Source organism: Aspergillus pseudonomiae, assembly GCF_009193645.1.
Source record: "Aspergillus pseudonomiae strain CBS 119388 unplaced genomic scaffold BDV37scaffold_2, whole genome shotgun sequence".
NCBI classification, from domain to species: Eukaryota; Fungi; Ascomycota; class Eurotiomycetes; order Eurotiales; family Aspergillaceae; genus Aspergillus; species Aspergillus pseudonomiae.
This window is the reverse complement of record NW_022475994.1, coordinates 82,567-102,457: the sequence shown is the minus strand read 5'-3', so window position 1 is coordinate 102,457 and position 19,891 is coordinate 82,567. Positions and strand designations below refer to the sequence as shown.

Here is a 19,891-nt window from a genome sequence, read left to right as displayed (position 1 = left end):
CCTTTATACAGAATTAGTTATGAGAACGACGATCCGGGGTAACTCACCAATTGTGATCGTCTTACTTTTGCCCATGGCCATCTATACTCCGAAGGAGTACTTTTCTGGGGTGCAATTTAGCGGCATAAGACTTGCCCCGGGACGGCTCGTTCATTGTCCACTTTCATATTGTCTTCTTAGGTTACATCGGCGTTCCACCGTGACCTTTCGGATGCCTAGGTATTTTGTTGCTATTCAATTTCCCTTCGACTAAATCACATGTCTCGAGAAATGTGTCGTCCGATGAACTCTCGCAGACGATGAGATATTCTGTACACTATCCTCTGTACGAAGCAACCACCCAATTGCCAGATCAAGTCGGCATTTCGGATAAAGTTAGGTTGTGCCGCAAACAAACATGGCCCACTATACCTCAAGCGGGGAACGGTGACCTTGTCAATGTCATCGATGCTCTGCCCCTTCCTCGACCTCCATCATCATTTTTCTTCAACCGAGCTATACATCCGCCATGAACTCAAGCGATATCGACTGGGAGTTAGAAGAAGGGATACCCCAGGTTGACGACCCTTTCATTCAACAGTACCTGAAGGGTCGTACCTCCCTCGTATTGGAGGAGCAAAAGCAGCGATATGGTCAGTTCCCCACAGGTAGTCAGACAATCAACCGAGCTCATTACTCACCAGACTTGGAATTATAGACACCAATCTTCGCAAAGCCTTGTCGCCAGTAGCTAGGAAGGCTTGCGACATCGTTTCTAAGATACGCGCCCACGATCTGACAAATTTAGGGCTGAACGAGGGAAATCCCCGCCAGTTAACCTCTACCCCTCAGACGAGTCGCATATCCCACCTTACCAGGGATGAGGTGCAAAAAACAGACCTATGGAGAATCTTACAGAAGATGCCGAAGGGATCACTGCTACATGCGCACATGGAGACCATGTTGGATATCGACTTTGTAATAGCGGAGGCCTTCAAAACACCCGGCATCCACATATATGCGCCAAAGCCTTTGGCTTCTCAACGGGACTATGAAGAAGGGATTTTCTACTTCCGATACTCGCCGCCGGTACAAAACTTGGAGAACGAGCCTACGTTATGGGACCCCAGCTACGAACCATCTAGTCTAGTCAGCTTACAAAAGGCGGCGTCATCGTTTCCCGACGGCGGAGAAGCTGGGTTTCATGTCTGGTTGAAGAAGCGATGTACTTTCGCATCAGCGCATTCATATCACCATGGATCCGACGATATTTTGGATGCCTATAAGACTTTATCATCTGTTGTTATCTCTCTTTTAAGCTACGAGCCCATCTTCCGCTCGTGCCTTCGTCAGATGTTTTCGCAAATTGCTGCCGACGGCATAAACTATGTGGAAATTAGGAATTCTTTTACATTCCCATACATACAGGAAGGAAGCTCTACTCCCGAAGAAGACTATTCTGCATGGTGTCGTGCATTTCAGGAGGAACTTGAGCGTTTCAGAGGCACCGAAGGAGGGAAGACGTTCTGTGGAGCACGCATCATTTGGACGGCTTCACGCACACTGTCAAACAGAGAGATATCTGGTAGCATGATAAACTGTATCCTGGCGAAGCAGGACTTTCCAGAGGTGATCTGTGGATTCGATGTGGTAGGGCAAGGAGGTGATGCCAGATCGCTTGTCGACCTCGTTCCCATTCTGTTCTGGTTCCGAAAACAATGCGCTGAAGAAGGGGTGGATATCCCTTTCCTGTTCCATACCGGTGAAAATGGATGTGATGACAAACAGGCTGAACACGACCTATATGATGCGATTCTACTTGGCGCCAGGAGGCTTGGCCCTGGAGAGTCCCTATATAAGCATCCCTTGCTCCTGGAGTTGATTAAGGAAAAGAAGATCCTTGTCGAGTGCTGCCCTATTGTGAAGGGTATCACTGGCCAAACAGATTCTACACAGGTTGATCTGCTTTCCGTTCTGTTATCCCGCGGCGTCCCTGTTTCTCTTAGCAGCTACCTTCCAGACCTTTCCGAGCGTGGATTGAATAGCTTGACGTTTGAGTTTTGGCAGGCACTTCAGGGCCCCGATAACCTTGAGCTGCCGGGCCTTGCGATGATGGTGGAGAATTCAATCCGGTGGAGCTGCTATGAAGACCAGTCCACAGTTGAATGGCAGTCGGATATTCGAGAGGGAATACTAGGTGAAGGCATAAAGGCCGCCCGTTTACGGGACTGGTATGCTGGCTTCGAGAAATTTTGCGAGTGGATAGCACTGGAATTCGCTGAAGCGGATATATCTTAGTTTTAAGCTTTAAGTGTATTGATGGATTTAATAGCTAATGTATAATACCACTGAGATCTTGTGTCTCTAGACATAATCAGGACTCGTTAGAACCCTGTTCAGGCCCCTATGAAGTACATACGACTAGTAGACTCCGGAATGCCATACCCACAGTGGAGCTTGAATGCAGATGACTGACTCAGGAATATACCGTGATCGTCCAGTCACGTGAAACGCAAGGTATGTTGATGATGCGATGAGTCGTTCGCAGAGATAATAACGGCCATACGTTTCGATGATCTACCGGAATGTAATTATAGTAATTTATTCCCGGACTAGTATTCTTAGCCTCGGCACTCTTTAGCGTTACCACTGCCTACTCTGCCTTATTGAGTACGGCTATCGGCTTGAAAAGGTCGAAGGTAACAGGCGGTCGAGAAACGATCAGGGACTGAAACCAGATCCACAGACTTGTTGTTTGTGTTGTAACTGGTCTGAGTGCTGTGGAAACCACGCGCCCGTGACAAAGTGGATGATATGAAGAAGATCCATCACGCGTAGACTACCCTAAACCGGTAGTGTCCTCGTTGGGTTGCCACGGTTCACTTGGTCGACGCGCTTTAAGATCTGGTGGTTAGGATAGTTTCTAACAACTGAACAACTCAATACCACCCACTACCGACATTTGACGTATGTATGAGTTGTCACGGTGTGGTTTTCTTTCGGTCACTCCAATTATGACGAGCTCCGCCTGACTTTGCGGTGGTTGATCCGACCGTCGCTATCTGATTGCTAGTACTGATAAATACAGTAACTAAGCTAGCACTAGCGCTGGGTTTCCCCGAACGTCATTCTAATCAGTCCATACCCAACAACCCTCCGCATCTGTTTGTCCCCTTGGGGGAAGTACCGTCCAAGCCTTAGCCTTGCATCCCATCCGCCCAGCGTTCACTTTTAATATTATGAAACCCACCCGATGACACCTGCGATCTTTAAATGAGCCCCGGTCGGCTCCTTCTCCCACCAAAATGGCTTACTTCTTGCCCTCGTTCTTTCAGAAGCGGTTGCTCAGATATGCCTTGTCCCGCCTGGAGCTTGTCGATACGGAAGCACTAGATCTTGATAGTCTAGGTATCCGCTGGGGACAACGTAGTACCGTTGAACTGCGGGATATAGGTTTGAGGCTCGAGGTGAGTGAACCATGCTAATCCCTGGTCAGTGCCGGACCGAGCGTCTCGGTACTTCTGCTTTCTGTGCGCTAACATGTATGGCTCTTTGGATAGAAATTAGCCACACTCCTTCACCTCCCTCCATCATGCGAGCTGCTCAGTGCTCGTGTTCAGTTCCTAAAGCTCACGGTTCCGGCCGATATCCACAGCAGCGGTATAATATGTGAAGCTAGCGGGGTCGATGTGCATTTGAGGCTATCGTTGGAGGAGACACGTGCTGAAACGCACGATGCAACAACGGACCCGAAGGCCTCAGGGCGAGTTGGCCTTGGTTCTGGGGACGAACCAATCCTCCCCAACCCGACCGATCTCGCTGAGTCGTTCCTTCAAGCCGAGCCGAAAGAAGAAAGGGAAGAACTTCAGGCTGCTATCTCATCGCAGTCCCAGGTCCTCCAGCATCCATCGTCCTCGTCGAGCGATGATGAAGAGGAGCTCGGCCTGGGAAACGAAACCGTATCGTTACCCAGTTTTGTCGCTGCATTCATAAAGGGGGTCGTGGATCGACTCCAGGTCCAAGTCGACGACATCTCCATACGCGTGGATGTGGAGACCAAGCAAGAGGGGTCGTCAAAAAGGCATCCGGAGGACAAGCCAGACTTAATAACGGGACTATTAAGTGTGCGCCAGGTCAATATGGGTGCAGTGTCCACTTATTCGGAATCAGGTGAAGCCTCATCGTCTGAGGGGAAACGATTGGTTTCCCTAGCTGAGATCAACCTTGCTTTAATATCTGAGCCAGTCGTTTTCTCCAACTATTCTCGCTTCGCTGCTCCGGCCTCACCATCTACTCCAGTACAGCCAAAGTCGAGCCAGCCTCCAAGTAGGGCCCACTCGCCTTCCCCGGAGACCTCGTCAGAATCGAGTTTGGCTCTAGCTATGACAAGGTCTACTATTTTCGAGCCACCGCAGGACCTTGCTATACCAGAGACAGGAGAACAGAATACGCCCAGAATGGAAGGATCCGTTTACACGTATGACGGTCGTTTTTCTGATGCTGATACGGAGGATATGAATAGGAGTTATGGCTCTCTTGATGATTCCCGCCAGTTTGAAGACGATGAAAAGCTGCTGGACAACCCAGCTTACCTTGATTCAGTTATTGATTATCAGTTCCAGGACGATGATCCTGAGCGCCTAGGTGATTTGCAAACTAGAGGTGATGAACTTTTTCCGAGGAGCGGGGATACACCTCGTCCACAAAGTCCAGAACATACTATCGAACCATCCGACCAATACAGTCGTCCTGAGGGGGCCCTAATAGCCCTCGATGACCGGCATGAATTGGAAGCTGCAAGACACCCCAGCCGTCAGCGTTACCTAGAAGCTCCTGAGCCTATAACCGAACCCGGGTCGTCTGGATTAGCACCAGAAGAGGACCTCCATTTTGGATATAAGCAGCAATTGCCTCTTGTCTGTGCAACTAGTTCCGAACCCGACAGTTCAGGCTCAGCTTCTGAATCTCTCAAAGAGGCTGAATTATCAGAGTCCAAGCTGTTCTCTAATGAGGAAGCGCAAAGCATGTATATGAGCGCGATAAGCCAAGGTTCGACATCACACAGTTTCATGCCTAATATGCCTGGTGCTTGGGACTCGCCGGAGTCTACTTATGTGAGGGACACAGGCTTCCACGAAATGTCTACAGCAACAGAGCAGGGTGCCTATGACGAACAGGATGAAACAGTCACAACGCCTAAGCTTACAGCCCGGGAAGAAATGTACTTGTCACAAGCCCGTTCTTTCGATAATCTTCAGAAGATACCGACTGGAACGAGCGATAGAGAATCAATTCACACCTCACCGGGATTCAATAGATTAACGGACGTGGCGAAGAGATTCGTCAGCGTTGACAAAGTTCTCATATGGATCCCTTCGGTTAATCGCGAAGACAAACCGCCAGGGGATTCACAATCAACGCCTCACCAAGAGATGCCAAGTGATGGTCTTAAGGATTCAACCGCATACTTGCAGGACTCAGTGGTTGATGATGATCTACTAGCTTCTAGAATTCATAACTTTCCGGATCCTCGTAGTGGTGCCAACGATCCGTCTTCTCCGCACGAAGGGGTTGATCATAAAGCTTCAGGCTACCAGGACAAAACTGAGCATGACGATGGCTTCAGTATGGAACATGACGAGGTAACCGCCGAGATTCATTCTGCGGAGGTGCAATTTGATATTGCTATAGGCTGGCTTGTTTTCAAGATCGGTCAGAGAATCGTCAACGCCTTCGGTCACGGCGACGGAGAACCCCCAGAGAAACATAATTCAGAAAGCAAAGCACAAACACAAACACAAACACAAGCACGAAATTCTTTCGGCTTGATTCTCAATAAGTTCTCTGTCAAGTTTGTTGAGCATGTTCCGGGGCATTCAAACCCCTTCGGCGAATCTCGACAGTACTCTCCAACGTTCTTCAGCTTGATGCATGAAGACATCGTTTTGCAAACTACGGCTTCTGGTATAAAAGCTCACTTCTCATCGATTAACGACCAAACGACACTCCGCCTAGATATATCCAAGTTCGCGCTAGGAGTCGCCTCGGAGGACCTCGTTTCATTCAACCAAGACCTTAAAATGAGGGAATCCATGAGGGATGTCTTATCGCCCATGCATGGAGATATTTCCCTTTCCATGAGCAAGTCACTGGAATCTGCAAGGATGCACGTCACTACACTCCCTCTCCATCTCAACCTCAATATACAACGCTTGGAGGAGGTTGTAGGATGGATTGGAGGTTTAAGCACGATCCTAGAACTAGGGAGCTCAATTTCATCTGCCTCAGGTACGAAGGCACCAAAGAAGGATCCACCGAAGCGACCGCGTGGAGTGCATTTCGAAGCGCCGCCTTCGCCTGAGAAGCTCCCTCAGGATACCTCTTTGCCATGGAAAGTCAATGCACGGGTCGGCGGGGTTGCACTCAATATTGTTGGAGAATCCCATTACCTCAAGCTGAGAACAACCGCGGTTAAAGTTGTTAGCAGATTCGAAGGCGTGGGAGTCCAAATCGACAAAGCGAAACTTAGTGGTCCGTTACCGCTTGATGATTCTAAAGACGCGCCAGCCAAGATCAATCTGAACAATATCCGAGTTGAATATCTCTTTGCTCCGAAAGAAGTAGATTTAGACCGTCTGCTCTCGCTGATCACGCCGTCTAAGGACAAATATGATGAAGACGATGACATTATGCTGGATACGCTTTTTCGACAGCGACGACAAGGCTCTGTGCTTCGTACTACAATCGCTGGGGCGAATATCATGATTTCGCGCACCACTGACTTTGACTCACTGCCGCAGCTTGGGGACGAGCTAAGTAGGCTGTCGAATGTTGCAAAATACTTGCCTGAAGACGACCGGCCGGGTCTCTTGACTTTAAATCTCATCCGAGATTTTGAAGTCCAGGTAAATGTTGGGGGTAAAGTCGGCGATATAAGCGCACGCCTCAAGAATGCCGAGGTGGCGTATATAAGCATTCCTTCGCTTGTAGCGGCTCAAATTGGATCGGCGATGGTCCTCAGAAACGGAACCGAAGAGCTTTTAGGGGAAGCGCTACCGTTGAGCGCCGAGCAAAGATCAGGTGAAATTCCGCATCCCATGCTCATGGCCCGTTTCATTGCCGATGAAATGGAACCCACCATCAAGGTCAAGATGCATAACCTACGTGCAGAGTACACAGTTCCAGCAGCGATTGCCTTTCTCGGTCTTAGTGAAAGTACGACAACCGGTGATGTTGCTGCCAATATGGCACAGTCCCTAGGTAATCTAGCGGAGCTACAGCCTTCAAAAGATTCTGAACCAGCAATACAACCGGAAAGCCCTAAAGCTCCTGTACGACCCACTAGATTGGCATTAGCCCTGCGAGACTGCGTCATTGGTCTCAACCCTCGTGGCTCAGAAGCAAAAGGCCTTGTTGTGCTCACAAACGCGAATTTCTCGGGTGCCGTAGGCGATGAAGCGTCCTCTGCGGCCACGCTAGATCTCCGCAAAGCATCAATCATGATTATTGACGATGCTCGGAATATGGGGAACACAGACGATCCGCATCGAAGAAACTCAACTTCCCCACCGAGTAGCCAGGTCCAATCATTCATTGACATGGGCTTTGTCACCGTTTCATCAATATCATCAGCAACGGCTAGCGTGAAACTACTACGCTCGAGCGAAGACGGGACACAGTCGTTAGATGTGGAACTCAGGGATGACTTGCTGATTCTTGAAACATGTGCCGATTCAACACAAACTCTCATCAGCATAGTGAATGGACTTCAGCCTCCTACTCCTCCAAGCGTGACCAAGAAGTATCGGACTGAGGTTCTTCCACTTCAAGACATGCTAGCATCGTTTTCCGGTGATGCCTTTGCTCTTGATTCAATGTCGGGCCCTGAAGGTTCCTCTGAGACAACCGGCGATTCCGCCGAGAACTTCCAGGATAAGCAGGGCCATATTGAGGATGAAGTCGAGTACGTAAGTGACTTTTATCCAGCGAAGCCAACATCTGGAGCAGGATCTCTGCACGATGCTATGACGGCCTCAGGGTCAAACGAGCTTCTAGATAGTTTTCACTCTCAGTACTATGTATCGTCTAGTGTTTCCGACCTTGAATTCCGGGATGACCACTTTGCTACACAGTCAGCTGTTGGAGGTACGGCGCACAGATGGGATTCTACCGAAAACACCTATGGCCTTTCGGACGACACGAAGCTTCAGAAGAGCCCTTTGCGAATCAGGGTCCGTGATGCCCATGTCATCTGGAACCTATTCGATGGCTATGACTGGCAGCGGACAAGAGATACTATATCAAAGGCGGTCAAAGATGTGGAGAGAAAGGCTACAGACCGGCGAGCAAGGGCGAATCGAGCCTCCCCAAGCTTCGACGAGGACGAGGAGTCAGTCATCGGCGACTGTCTGTTTAACTCAATATATATAGGTATTCCTGCCAACAAGGATCCGCGAGAGCTTCGCAGCGATATCAACCGCAACATTGATGATCTTGTCAGTGAGACTGGCAGCTATGCAACCACAACTACAGTCACGGGAGCTACGGTACGACAAAGCCAATCGCCTTCCTTCAGAAAGAAGCTGCGGCTGTCCAGAAGCAAGTATCATAAAATGACCTTTGAGCTCAAAGGTATATGCGCAGATCTTGTCGTCTTCCCGCCGGACTCCGGCGAGACGCAAAGCTCCTTGGATGTTCGAGTCAATGACTTGGAGATATTCGATCATGTGCCTACATCGACCTGGAAGAAATTTGCGACCTACATGCATGAAGTGGGTGAGAAAGAAAGTGGAACCAGTATGGTGCACTTGGAGATCTTGACCGTCAGGCCTGTGCCTGAGCTCGCTGCGTCCGAGATTGTCTTAAAGGTATGTAAAATAGAAAACCCTTCCAGCCGTCTCTCTAAAATTTTCTAACAATGCTATAGGCCACTCTTCTGCCCCTAAGGCTTCATGTTGATCAAGACGCTCTCGACTTTCTGTGCCGTTTCTTCGAATTTCGAGATGACTCTGCGCCTACCCCTAGCGCCCCGCAAGACATACCATTTTTACAGAGAGTTGAGATTAACGCCGTTCCTGTCAGACTCGACTTCAAGCCCAAGCGAGTCGATTATAACGGGCTTCGATCCGGACGCACGACTGAGTTTATGAACTTCTTCGTTCTTGACGGGGCAGATATGGTCATGCGTCATGTCATCATCTATGGAGTATCTGGGTTTGACAAGCTTGGCCAGACCTTGAATGATATATGGATGCCAGATATAAAAAGAAATCAACTACCGGGGGTCCTCGCTGGTCTTGCGCCCATTAGGTCCCTGGTCAACGTGGGAGGAGGAGTGAAGGATCTCGTAGTCGTTCCCATGCGCGAGTATCGCAAGGATGGTCGCATTGTACGGAGCATACAGAAGGGGGCACTCGCCTTTGCCAAGACTACATCCAACGAGCTCGTCAAGCTTGGTGCCAAACTCGCCATTGGTACCCAAACCGTCCTGCAAGGCGCAGAGGATCTGTTGACATCCTCCAATGCGCCATTGGCTAGCGCGGAGGAAGATGCAGCTGATGAGGAGGAGGCGAAAAAGATCTCCCTCTATGCGGACCAGCCCGTTGGTGTCGTTCAAGGCCTTCGGGGAGCATTTAGGGGATTAGAACGCGATTTGCTCCTGACCCGAGATGCCATCGTTGCTGTCCCTGGAGAAGTCGTTGAGAGCGGAAGCGCCAAAGCAGCTGCAAAGGCTGTGTGGAAGCGGGCGCCGACGGTTATTCTCCGTCCTGCGATCGGGGTATCCAAGGCCGTGGGACAGACGCTTCTGGGGGCTGGAAACACTTTGGATCCCAGCAACAGGCGGAAGATGGAAGATGTAAGTTTATCTGCACCCCAATCCCCCAATTCTTTTAACATGGATTGACGTTCTCTCTCCAGAAATATAAACGTCATTAGAGAATTGTTTTCCTTTCGATTCCGATATTGTGGCTCACGACTGATCCCTGGTGGGTTAAATTCCCGGTTGCTGATACAGAGGGTTGTTTTCTTTGCTGCATTGTTTACATGGGAAGGGTTGCTCACCGTAACCGTACATAACTGGGGTTATACACAGGCAGGTACCTGAGATCGAGTTTAGCTGGCCGGCCATTGCGTATTGGCTCATGATGATGATATGACGATGCTATCTTGATTTCCATTGTTACCGCTGATATACGTTGTTCTTAAGATGATGATTGTTTTGGTTTAATTCCTCGCCCATTGAAATTGAGCATGGCTGGTGTTTTGGTTTGGAGTCTTTCTTCTAGGGCTTCCCTGTTTTGGCCGAACCCCCAGCGAATAGTTTTGGCATCTTACGGTTCTTGTGCTTATGGTTGTTTCACGGGCGTCAGCATAGGAAGATTGGTAACAATGAGCATGACTGGGATGTTAAGATGTCCATGATAGACTTTGCCAACTCCAAGATGTTCTCCTTCCCCGTCTCTGGGTGTATGTACAAATTATGGATGTGTTACCGCCTCGCCAGCCGATGGTCGCATGACAGCATCGGGGACACAACTGCAATGCTGATCAGGGCGGACAGGAATGTAGGACTACATGTGCAGGCCGGGGTCGCTGCAAGGTGGACACGGCTACATCATGCCATATTTCCTTTTTTCTCTTTCTTTTTCTGTGACCTTTTCGTTTCCTCTTGGTGTGACTCCCCGGTGGTACGAAGGGGAGGCCATGCAACAAGGCTGAGTGGGGGAGAATGGTCATTATTCAAATATGGAAGAAAAAGAAAGGGACCGAGTCGGGTGGGCATAATCCGAAAGAAACGAAAGAAAATGGCAAAGACAAAAAGAAGCAAAAGGGAAAGCGAAGAAAGAAGGGGACCAGTGAAGGGAGGCAGATGACGGTTGCCACTCAGTATAAGCCAGGATAAGAATAGTTCCAGGCCTCCTGCGAACGAATGGGAGTGGTTCCTAAGGAACAAGGCTGGCAGGAGGTCGTAAAGTGAAACGGAGATCTTCACGTCTTGAACCAGTGAGTGCGAGAAGCAGAGTGATCCGGCTGCGGCTGTACGGTGAGATTGGACCACGTTAGCGGGTGCCCAACCAGAGCGCTGGACTGGTCATCGCCAGTTCCTCTCATACTTGTTGCTTGCGACTAACTACGACTGGGTGGGTCTACGACTACTGCTTGCATGTTGGCAATGTGACGACGCAACTTACTTTTTTTTTTTTGCTTTCGCTTCTTCTTTTTCACTCTCGTCTCGCTGTTTTTTTGTCATTCTGTAGTTCTGTTGCAAATTTCTTACTTTTTTTATTTTTTCTTCATTCAGCTCAGTTGCTCAATATCAAATTGTCCTGTCGCAGTACCTGGGTGGATATCCCCGAACTCCTCCAGCGATTCAATCAAATAAATAGACTTCCCCGAACATTGGTTTCCTTGGGTCCCGATCCAGGCCTCCCAAGCCATGCTGATATCATCATTGTCCATTTCCAACTGAGCTCTCGGGACTGAGGGCTATGCCACAGACACTCGCCCAATGCATCAGGATACAGACGGAACATACCGCCTGTTCCTTTCTCTCCTTTGATACAGGTCAACAAAGACGATCGACTATTGATTTCAGACTATGGATCTGAGAAGCTGCAGTGTGAGAGATCCAAACGGTAGTCCTAGCTCTATCCATCTTCACCGCATGGACGCTACGGCCCCAACACCAGCACCGCTATCCTCATCACCTCCATCATCTCGAATGGATTGCTCTTCCCAGTCAACATCCTTGAACGCCATGTGTATGTCAGGGAATCGCTCTCTGCATGAATGCCGCCAGTATCTGTCAAGTTACGACTCGGCTACCAGCGAGAGTCCCGACATCAAAAAGTTACGGCGAAAGAACGCCGCATTGAACTTGAACCAGTCCCAGATGTCCCTGGACCACCACTACGAGTACCCATTCTCGGTCTCGTCGGTAGCGTCAAGTCCTCCGCCATTATCCCCGTCGCATTCACCCAGCGCTCTAAGCGAGCAGCCTGAGAGCCTGGATGGCTTCCTCCGTATGGGATATTACCGCCATGTATCTCCAGTAGACCCGTGCTTACTTGCGAATATAGCCCCGGGGACCCCCAGCTCCGTAGACGACCATATATACCTCAATCAGAACCCCCACAAGATCCTGGTAAGCCGCCCTGTCACTCGGGCCCTATGTGTACGATGCTTTTGCAGCTAATCTGACAAACATACGCACATGCAGGACTCGTTCCGGGATCGACTCGAGAGATACCCCGACTCAGATCCCAAACCAGTCCCACGCAATCCCCCCGCCTCTGTCCACAGACACACAAAGCGATACTCAGACTCGATGCTCCTCAATGTAACCAAGCCCACCGCCACCATCATCCATCAAGGTACCTCGTTCGAGATTCTCAACCCCCATGAATCACTCCACTTCGCTCGCATCGTCTCGTACATCGAAGACGTCGACAGCTTCTCCACAGGCCACAACAGAGACTCCTACATCTCATTCACCGAAGACACCGTGATCATCGAATCGGACCCATGGTCCTACGACCCCCCGCCGCAAGCCCGCGTCCAAACCAACACGGAAGAAGCCCTCGAAGAAGAGAACCGAAAGTCCCAACTAGATATCGGCGACACCCAAGGCCTCCACCACCACCTCATGCCCTCCATCAACGAGCTCCTCGAAGAAACAGCCCTCAACAACATGACCCGCCACCTCCCCAGACCATGCACCAGCCCAACCAACGAAAGCGATCTCGGCGAGCCCGGAGACCCCATCTACGACGACAACAACAACAACCACCCCATGATGGCCCAGGACGCCCTCTGGCAATTCGACATCGGCATCGACCCAGCCACCAAGCCCCCCTCCAACGAACAGACCATGACTCCACGAACCGAGATCAAACTCCACCGTCGTCCCACCCGGCGGTCCACCGCCAGTCGCAAGCGCAGGGGTCCCTTGCGGAGACTCTACGGGTTGTTTCGCAGGAAGGCCGCGAAGTAGGTTTTGTTGTTTTGTTCTTGCTGTCCGTGCGGTTATGACTCCGTTGATGATGATGTTATAAAGCGTTTGCTGTGAGCGGTCTTTTAACCTTGCGCTTTTTCGTGCTTCTGGAAAGCACGGCTTTTGTTCGCTTTTGCTCTCTGACGATCGTTTGTTTCTTTCTTGCTGTTTGTTTTTTTTTTTTTCTCTTCCTGTACTTCGATACCATTTATCTCCTAGTGGTGGTATATGTCTTGTAATCATGGGATAGAATGTGGAAGACCGGAATAAGCCTGATATTCAGATTTGTCTATACCTGTAAAACCGAATCAATTGTGCTGTGGACCGTTTCACCAGAACCTTTACCTCCGTACCGCCGATATGAACCAAACCGAAAATCACACAATCAGGGTATCTACCTTAATATGTACAAGTAACGACATTGACAAGAAGTGAAGAAAGAGAGATAATAAGTTGAAGAAAGTTTAAATATATCCATCGGAAAGAAAGAAAGAGAAAGAGAAACCCAAAACAAGAACAGATTTAACATTCCTTCTCCACCATCGACGCCAAAGCAGCACTGACAAGACTCTTCCGTCGCAGTCCCTGCTCGCTCTTCTTCCGCAGATCCCGGGAAGATGAATGGTAGCTCTTCTCGATGCGAGACGCCTGCACGGGGATGGAGCTGCTCATTCGCCGTCCCTTGGAGTCGGACGAGGGCGGGTCCAATAGGCTAGGGCCTAATTGGGGGCGGAACCGGCTCCGTTGGAGAGTGGCCGCTCTCCGGCGCGGGGACTTTTGCGGGGGGATGGAGCTGGGGTGGCAGGCGTCTGGGTCGAAGGTGGTGGTCAGCTTCTCGTCATCGGAGACGAGGGCCCGGCGAATGGCTTCTAACTCTGAGTGGTTGCATTGGAGACGGGAGATGTTCTGGCGCTGGGCGCGGACGTTCCAGCTATCCTGAGTGTGGGATAGAGGGTCCATGTCCGCGGTTTGCGGGAAGAGATCACACGGGACGGATGTGGGACTCAGAAAAGGGGATTGAGGCTGGGGCGAGAGAGAACCAGAGGTGAGCGACGGAGAGTCCAGGGAACCCTCATCATCGTGGTCTGTGTCTGGAGGGGTCAGAAAATATCCCGGGAATCGGGTGGCCATGTCGAGGGACTGGGGCGACGTCGGCGTGGCGGGTCTCCCGATCTGCGTCTCATTGTTTGAGGTTTTGATGGTGTGTTCATGCAGTTTTCTTGTCAAGATACTGATCGAGAGACGCTTCTGGTGGTCGTCATACGCAGACAAGGGAACGGAGGTGGGGGGTTGAGCGGAACGGAAGTAGGAGGACCGCGAGCGAGGTAACGCTCTCGGAATCCGGTGTGTCGCGGTAGACCGAGGCGAAGGACACCGTGAGGATAGAGGAGAGATCAGGCTGCTGTCGCAGTCGACCATGAGATTGTCGTCGCCATCAAAGGCCAGGCGGGGCGGCTTGGTGGACGAGGGGGATGAGAAAGAGAAGTCCTCAAACATAGTTTCGCAGTGATTCGAAAACACTAAGAGAATATATAGGAGATCCCGAGTGTTAATTCGAAGAATCCGACGCGGTGAATTGTGTGGACTCTTATGTCTCCCAGCGTTGAGCGTGGTAGCCTTGACTGGTGGCAGGCCACAGTGTGATAAAGTATATCAAGGCCGCTCGGATGGGGACATAGGGTAGGGTGTAAGAAGACACCGGAGAGCGTTCCAGGCAAATATAAGGCCACTAGTGTCCGGTGGCCAATCTGCGAGATTTTTTCTTTTTCCCTTTTTTTTTTCTTTTTTATTTTTTTTAACGCTCTCTCCTTAATAGGAACCACCGAACCACTGGGGGGCAAATCGAATGGAACAGTTCGTGGGGAACGCCCTTAACGTTCCGCGCGGAAAGGCCGTTGAACGACTTTCAATTGGCTGCCGAACCGCCGCCGCCGTAAAAGTTCAAGAGACGTTTTCCGGAATCGAGAACAGAACTTGGATGGAATAAGTCAGTGGGAATATCATGATGATGTGGAGAAGTAGGAGGCAGCGTATTAAAAAGAACATGCGAGAGTGGTATTTTCGCCCCCTATTCAAGTGATATTCTTTTCGCTTTGAGAGAGCCAGCAGAACAATGATCAGTGCGTCTCCTTCTCAGGGGTTTCCGATGTGACTTAGTCCAAGTTATTGGGTTTTTTTTCCCTCCTTCACCAAATCGACTCCGGCCAGACTCGTCACACGTGATCCCGGCCAATTAAAAGCCTTTTGCAGCGTTTGCAATTCCCCGTATTCAGCCCAAGAATTAAATTAAACTGCACTGCAGAGTCATCGTCGCTAAGGATTAGTGCTCCTCCAGCGTACGACTCCGTACATCTCCTCCGAAACGGTCTTACTCGGTTACTACGGCGTTATCCGAGTGGTTGTCCTAAAATGAAACACTAATTCGGTTTCTTATGCAATCCGTCGTGAATCTCAGCCTCTGGGTTCGGTGATTTACGTGATCACGAAGGAATTGTGATGGATCGAAACCATGCGAGGCGCGCATGTGTCAGATAAAGACCACGATAGACTACGTATCATCTATGAGACCGACCTGTCAAGACCATACCTTTAGCTGGGTTTACTGGAGGAAGTCTCTAGGAGTGGAACGAACGGGATAGTCCGTCGTACTCCAGTGAGTCGGTTAAGTGCCCCGGGGCTCGGAGTTGGGTGCCGACGCCGACTCCGATAGTTAAGGCCAGTCATGATAGGAGCGGGTCTCTTCATTTAACTCATTACTCCAACAGTCTCCAACCCCGACACTATCTATACCCTAAACCTGTACAACCCCCGCAGCAGGCACAGACTTCCTCTTCAACACTCCCTCCATCTAGTCGTATTCCGTCTTTACCGACCTGAACCATGGCCGCTCTATTGAAGCAGCCGTTGAAACTAGCCCTGGTGCAGCTCGCCTCCGGTATGTTTCACCCATGCGATCGTCGTTAAAACGCCCCTGATCAACTCCGGACTAACTGCGAGCCTGGCACGATGGAGTAGGCGCGGACAAAGCCGTTAATTTGGCCCACGCTCGCACTAAGGTCCTTGAGGCAGCACAGGCTGGAGCCAAGCTCATCGTCCTCCCGGAATGCTTCAACTCGCCGTACGGAACCCAATACTTTCCCAAGTACGCCGAGACTCTTGTTCCTTCGCCTCCTACCGAAGATCAATCTCCTTCCTATCATGCCCTGTCAGCCATTGCTGCCGAGGCCAAGGCCTACCTCGTAGGAGGTAGCATCCCCGAACTGGAACCCACAACGAAGAAATACTATAACACATCCCTCGTGTTCTCCCCCACTGGGTCGTTAATAGGGACCCACCGCAAGACCCATCTGTTCGACATCGACATCCCAGGAAAGATCACATTCAAGGAGAGCGAGGTCCTATCGCCCGGACACCAGTTGACAATTGTTGATCTTCCCGACTATGGAAAGATCGGTGTTGCCATCTGTTACGATATCCGTTTCCCGGAGGCGGCCATGATTGCTGCGCGAAAGGGCGCTTTCGCACTCATCTACCCGGGCGCTTTCAACATGACTACTGGTCCCATGCACTGGTCTCTGTTGGCACGCGCTCGTGCAGTGGATAACCAGGTGTATGTGGGGCTGTGTAGCCCGGCGCGCGATATGGATGCCACTTACCACGCATGGGGTCACAGTTTGATAACCAACCCAGCTGCGGAAGTCCTGGTAGAAGCGGAGGATAAAGAGACTATTGTCTATGCTGATCTGGATAATGACAGTATTCAAAGCATACGGAAAGGCATTCCTGTCTATACACAGAGGCGGTTTGACCTGTACCCCGATGTGAGCGCCGGGAAATAGGCCTGTCATTATCAAGTGCCCAGGAGTAACACGAATCGAGTCATGATATCCAGTGCTTATAACGGTTAATCGAACCTAGTGACTTATACACCGCCAGAAGTAGTACTGATAGTATAAAGTTCGATGAGACTCCTGTAGCAGCCCGAGACTCTTTACTAACAGGTCCTGAAATACCTTTAAAGAAATAAGCCGCGCTGCACCCGACCCACGTCTGTACTTTTCTAGTTAGGACCGTAATGCTTCCATAGGGTACTGCAAGGCGCGGGCACCAATAGGAGAATGATATCATGTTACTTGCGCTGTGGCTACCCCAAGGCCTTGAGTTGCACTAGTGATAAGATTTAGAGGCTTAATGGTGGGCGGTTGGAACGCTTGGTGTCTTGAAGCAATACACCAAAAAACCGACCAGAACAATGTCCATCCACATCAACTGCGCTCCATTGAATTAGGGCAATGTAGGAGTATATGATATGCGCTATACCCAATCCAGAAGGACTATACCTCCGGGTCACGTGGCAATGTATCCACGCAGTACTGGTACGTACTCACCAACGTGCTCTTTGACCGGAGCAGAGGATATGTTCAAGAATGTCAGGTAACTGTTGTTATGTGTCCGTTCACTATTCAGTATCACCTGAAAAAGAACATTGGCCATTGAGTAGTGTGACGACCTGCCTGTTCCTTGAAGTAGGTCATGACATATGTAGTCACGTGATTCGCCCGCAGCCAATGAGAGGGGCTCCGGGACGATAAGCGAGACACACTGAATTTCGACGAGGAAAAACGAGAGCCGTCCGAAAATCTTCAATACTCACGACAGCACTTCAGCCAACGACAGCCGACGCCTCGTCAACTCATTCAGTGAGTAGCTCTCCTGCAACCCATCTATATTGCGATATCCATCGCTCTGTGAAAAAATAAATCTCAATCGGTTTGAGACCACTAACCAACCGGTGAAAATTCAGAAATGTCCACCACCGTTCAGACCGGCAAGAAGCAGCGCTCGGCCATCGCCGATGTCGTCTCGCGCGAGTACACCATCAACATGCACAAGAGAGTACGTTGAAACACAACAGGATGAGACTCTTGGTCTTCTCTTATCCCTACCTTGCACACATCGGTCGCATTTCTCATCGATCGAACCCCCCGATCTGCGGAACAAGAACAAACATCCAAGTTTCGACATGGAGGCAATGGACGGAGAACACTGCAATAATCCTTCTGGCACCAAAACCTTTTCTCGGTGGATTGGAATACATCTACAGAAAAAAGGAAGGGATGAAACATGCCTGCTTTTGCGTGTGTGTGGAGGAACAATTATCTGGTGTTCCCAAGAAACCAAGACCAAAAAAGAAGAATTAGTTTTATGAAGTCCACCTCTATGGCCGCAAATCTTGTTCGCAGATTTTTTTCAAGATCATATTTCCCAGATGGCATTCGGGCGGAAGACTAATTCAACTTTTTTGTGGGTATAGTTGCACGGTGTTTCCTTCAAGAAGCGTGCTCCTCGTGCTATCAAGGAGATCAAGGCCTTCACTGAGCGTGCTATGGTATGTTCCCTTTTTTTTTTCTCCCTGTATACCTACTCGACTCCAAAGAGCATCCATGACTGACGACAATGTGTACTTGGTACAGGGCACCAAGGATGTCCGCGTCGACCCCCAGTTGAACAAGAAGGTCTGGGAGGCCGGTGTCAAGGGCGTTCCTTACCGTCTCCGTGTCCGCATCTCCCGTAAGCGTAACGACGAGGAGGGCGCCAAGGAGAAGCTCTACTCCATGGTCTACGCCGTCAACGTCAAGGAGACCAAGGGTCTTCACACCGCTGTCGTCGACGAGGAGTAAACGGGGAAAATCTTCTTCATTTCCATATTAGATATACCTTTTGTTACTCTATGAAATGATGGGGTTTCTCTGTTTTTACGATACCGTCCGGGTCGGGTCTTGCTCGGTTGGGTTGGAACATTTAAATTAAAAAAATCGGAAAAGTTTCTTTCCCTGTCGTGATCCGCATATTGCATTTTATAGTGTAAATCAGCATCCACACTCTCGTAGACTCTATTTATTGTACAACGGGAACTGCATGGACATACCATCACAGCTTAGTATCCTTCCACATAAAAAAAATCCCACTCAACTATCCAAAGCTACTCCCAACAGAACTCCATTCACATGCCAATTCCAACCCAAAAAGAAGCCCAGCATACTCAAACCCCAAACCCACAGAACAATGATAGGACGACCGACCATTACCCCTTTTCGACCCGATCCACAGGATATATAGTACTACTATCCAGAACAGTAGACCGGCACTAACAGAAACTAAGGAGAGGGGGCCGGTGTCAATATCCAGGAAGATATTTCTGAATTCCATTACGTTCTGTTGCGTGTTCTGGGCGGATCATTCTGCATACGGAGTAGAGGGTTTGGAAATGGAATCGGAGGGCTAATTGAGTATGGAATTTTACTGGATAACTAGGGGTGTGGTGGATTCTTTCCTGCTCGGTTGGAAAGTAGTAGATTAAATAGATTCTATTGGGGGGGGGGTTATTAGTAGGGGGCTAAGCTAGTCTCTTCGGAATCAGTTTCCGGTCTGTTCGTGAGAGGTAATTTCTATGTTGAGATGACAGGAAGGACAGAGTTAACATTCGCTGTTGATTTGTTGCAATATCACTCTGTGCAGACAGCGCGGTGCCCGTATATTATCTCTAAATAACAAAAACCAATTGATTCCATTGATCCCTCAAAACCCAAACGCTATGCTAGACTTCGTCTCTGGTTGGACAGACGACGACATGATGCTCTCCGAGTATGCGGTTGCAATTGCAGCATGCAAGATAGTTACACAAGTGCCTCAGATTGATCAAAAAGATAAGGACACAAAAAAAAAAAAAAATGGAAAAACAGATGAGTGCGATGGCGAAACAGTAACACCGGATGGGAAGAAACAAGACTCAAAATCGAATTAGAAACGCGGTGGTGCTAAGACATGTCCCAGAAATCGTAAGGTCTGAAGTACAATAGGACAAAAAGGATTCGGCGCTGTGAGGGATTGGACTTGATCATGATAGCTGGAGAAAGA

The 19,891-nt window shown here is 49.8% G+C and overlaps 6 protein-coding genes across 6 annotated transcripts; 5 read left to right on the top strand and 1 right to left on the bottom strand.

Annotated features, from left to right (window-relative positions):
* Positions 1–381: 381 nt before the first annotated feature.
* BDV37DRAFT_76820 (putative CECR1 family adenosine deaminase) lies at positions 382–2,326 on the top strand. The gene is made up of 2 exons (XM_032091190.1): positions 382–632; positions 698–2,326. Exons 1-2 carry the CDS (start codon positions 509–511, stop codon positions 2,275–2,277), a joined length of 1,704 nt encoding a protein of 567 aa, XP_031946761.1. The 5' UTR covers positions 382–508; the 3' UTR covers positions 2,278–2,326.
* Positions 2,327–3,284: 958 nt separating this feature from the next.
* On the top strand, positions 3,285–9,915 carry atg2 (putative autophagy regulatory protein Atg2; the record flags this gene model as incomplete). Its single annotated transcript, XM_032085865.1, has 4 exons — positions 3,285–3,446; positions 3,540–8,846; positions 8,906–9,835; positions 9,898–9,915. The coding sequence occupies 4 exons, from the start codon at positions 3,285–3,287 to the stop codon at positions 9,913–9,915; spliced, it is 6,417 nt and encodes a 2,138-aa protein (XP_031946760.1).
* Positions 9,916–12,150: 2,235 nt separating this feature from the next.
* On the top strand, positions 12,151–13,160 carry BDV37DRAFT_235811 (oxidoreductase, short-chain dehydrogenase/reductase family). Its single transcript, XM_032080557.1, has one exon. The coding sequence runs from the start codon at positions 12,194–12,196 to the stop codon at positions 12,971–12,973; it is 780 nt and encodes a 259-aa protein (XP_031946759.1). The 5' UTR covers positions 12,151–12,193; the 3' UTR covers positions 12,974–13,160.
* Positions 13,161–13,234: 74 nt separating this feature from the next.
* On the bottom strand, positions 13,235–15,162 carry BDV37DRAFT_76793 (uncharacterized protein). Its single transcript, XM_032091188.1, has one exon. The coding sequence runs from the start codon at positions 14,468–14,470 to the stop codon at positions 13,496–13,498; it is 975 nt and encodes a 324-aa protein (XP_031946758.1). The 5' UTR covers positions 14,471–15,162; the 3' UTR covers positions 13,235–13,495.
* BDV37DRAFT_76759 (carbon-nitrogen hydrolase family protein) lies at positions 15,163–16,904 on the top strand. The gene is made up of 2 exons (XM_032091187.1): positions 15,163–15,908; positions 15,989–16,904. Exons 1-2 carry the CDS (start codon positions 15,854–15,856, stop codon positions 16,810–16,812), a joined length of 879 nt encoding a protein of 292 aa, XP_031946757.1. The 5' UTR covers positions 15,163–15,853; the 3' UTR covers positions 16,813–16,904.
* A 622-nt stretch (positions 16,905–17,526) lies between these two features.
* On the top strand, positions 17,527–18,830 carry BDV37DRAFT_235808 (60S ribosomal protein eL31). Its single transcript, XM_032080556.1, has 4 exons — positions 17,527–17,673; positions 17,778–17,869; positions 18,288–18,362; positions 18,448–18,830. The coding sequence occupies exons 2-4, from the start codon at positions 17,780–17,782 to the stop codon at positions 18,652–18,654; spliced, it is 372 nt and encodes a 123-aa protein (XP_031946756.1). The 5' UTR covers positions 17,527–17,673; positions 17,778–17,779; the 3' UTR covers positions 18,655–18,830.
* The last annotated feature ends 1,061 nt before the right edge of the window (positions 18,831–19,891 follow it).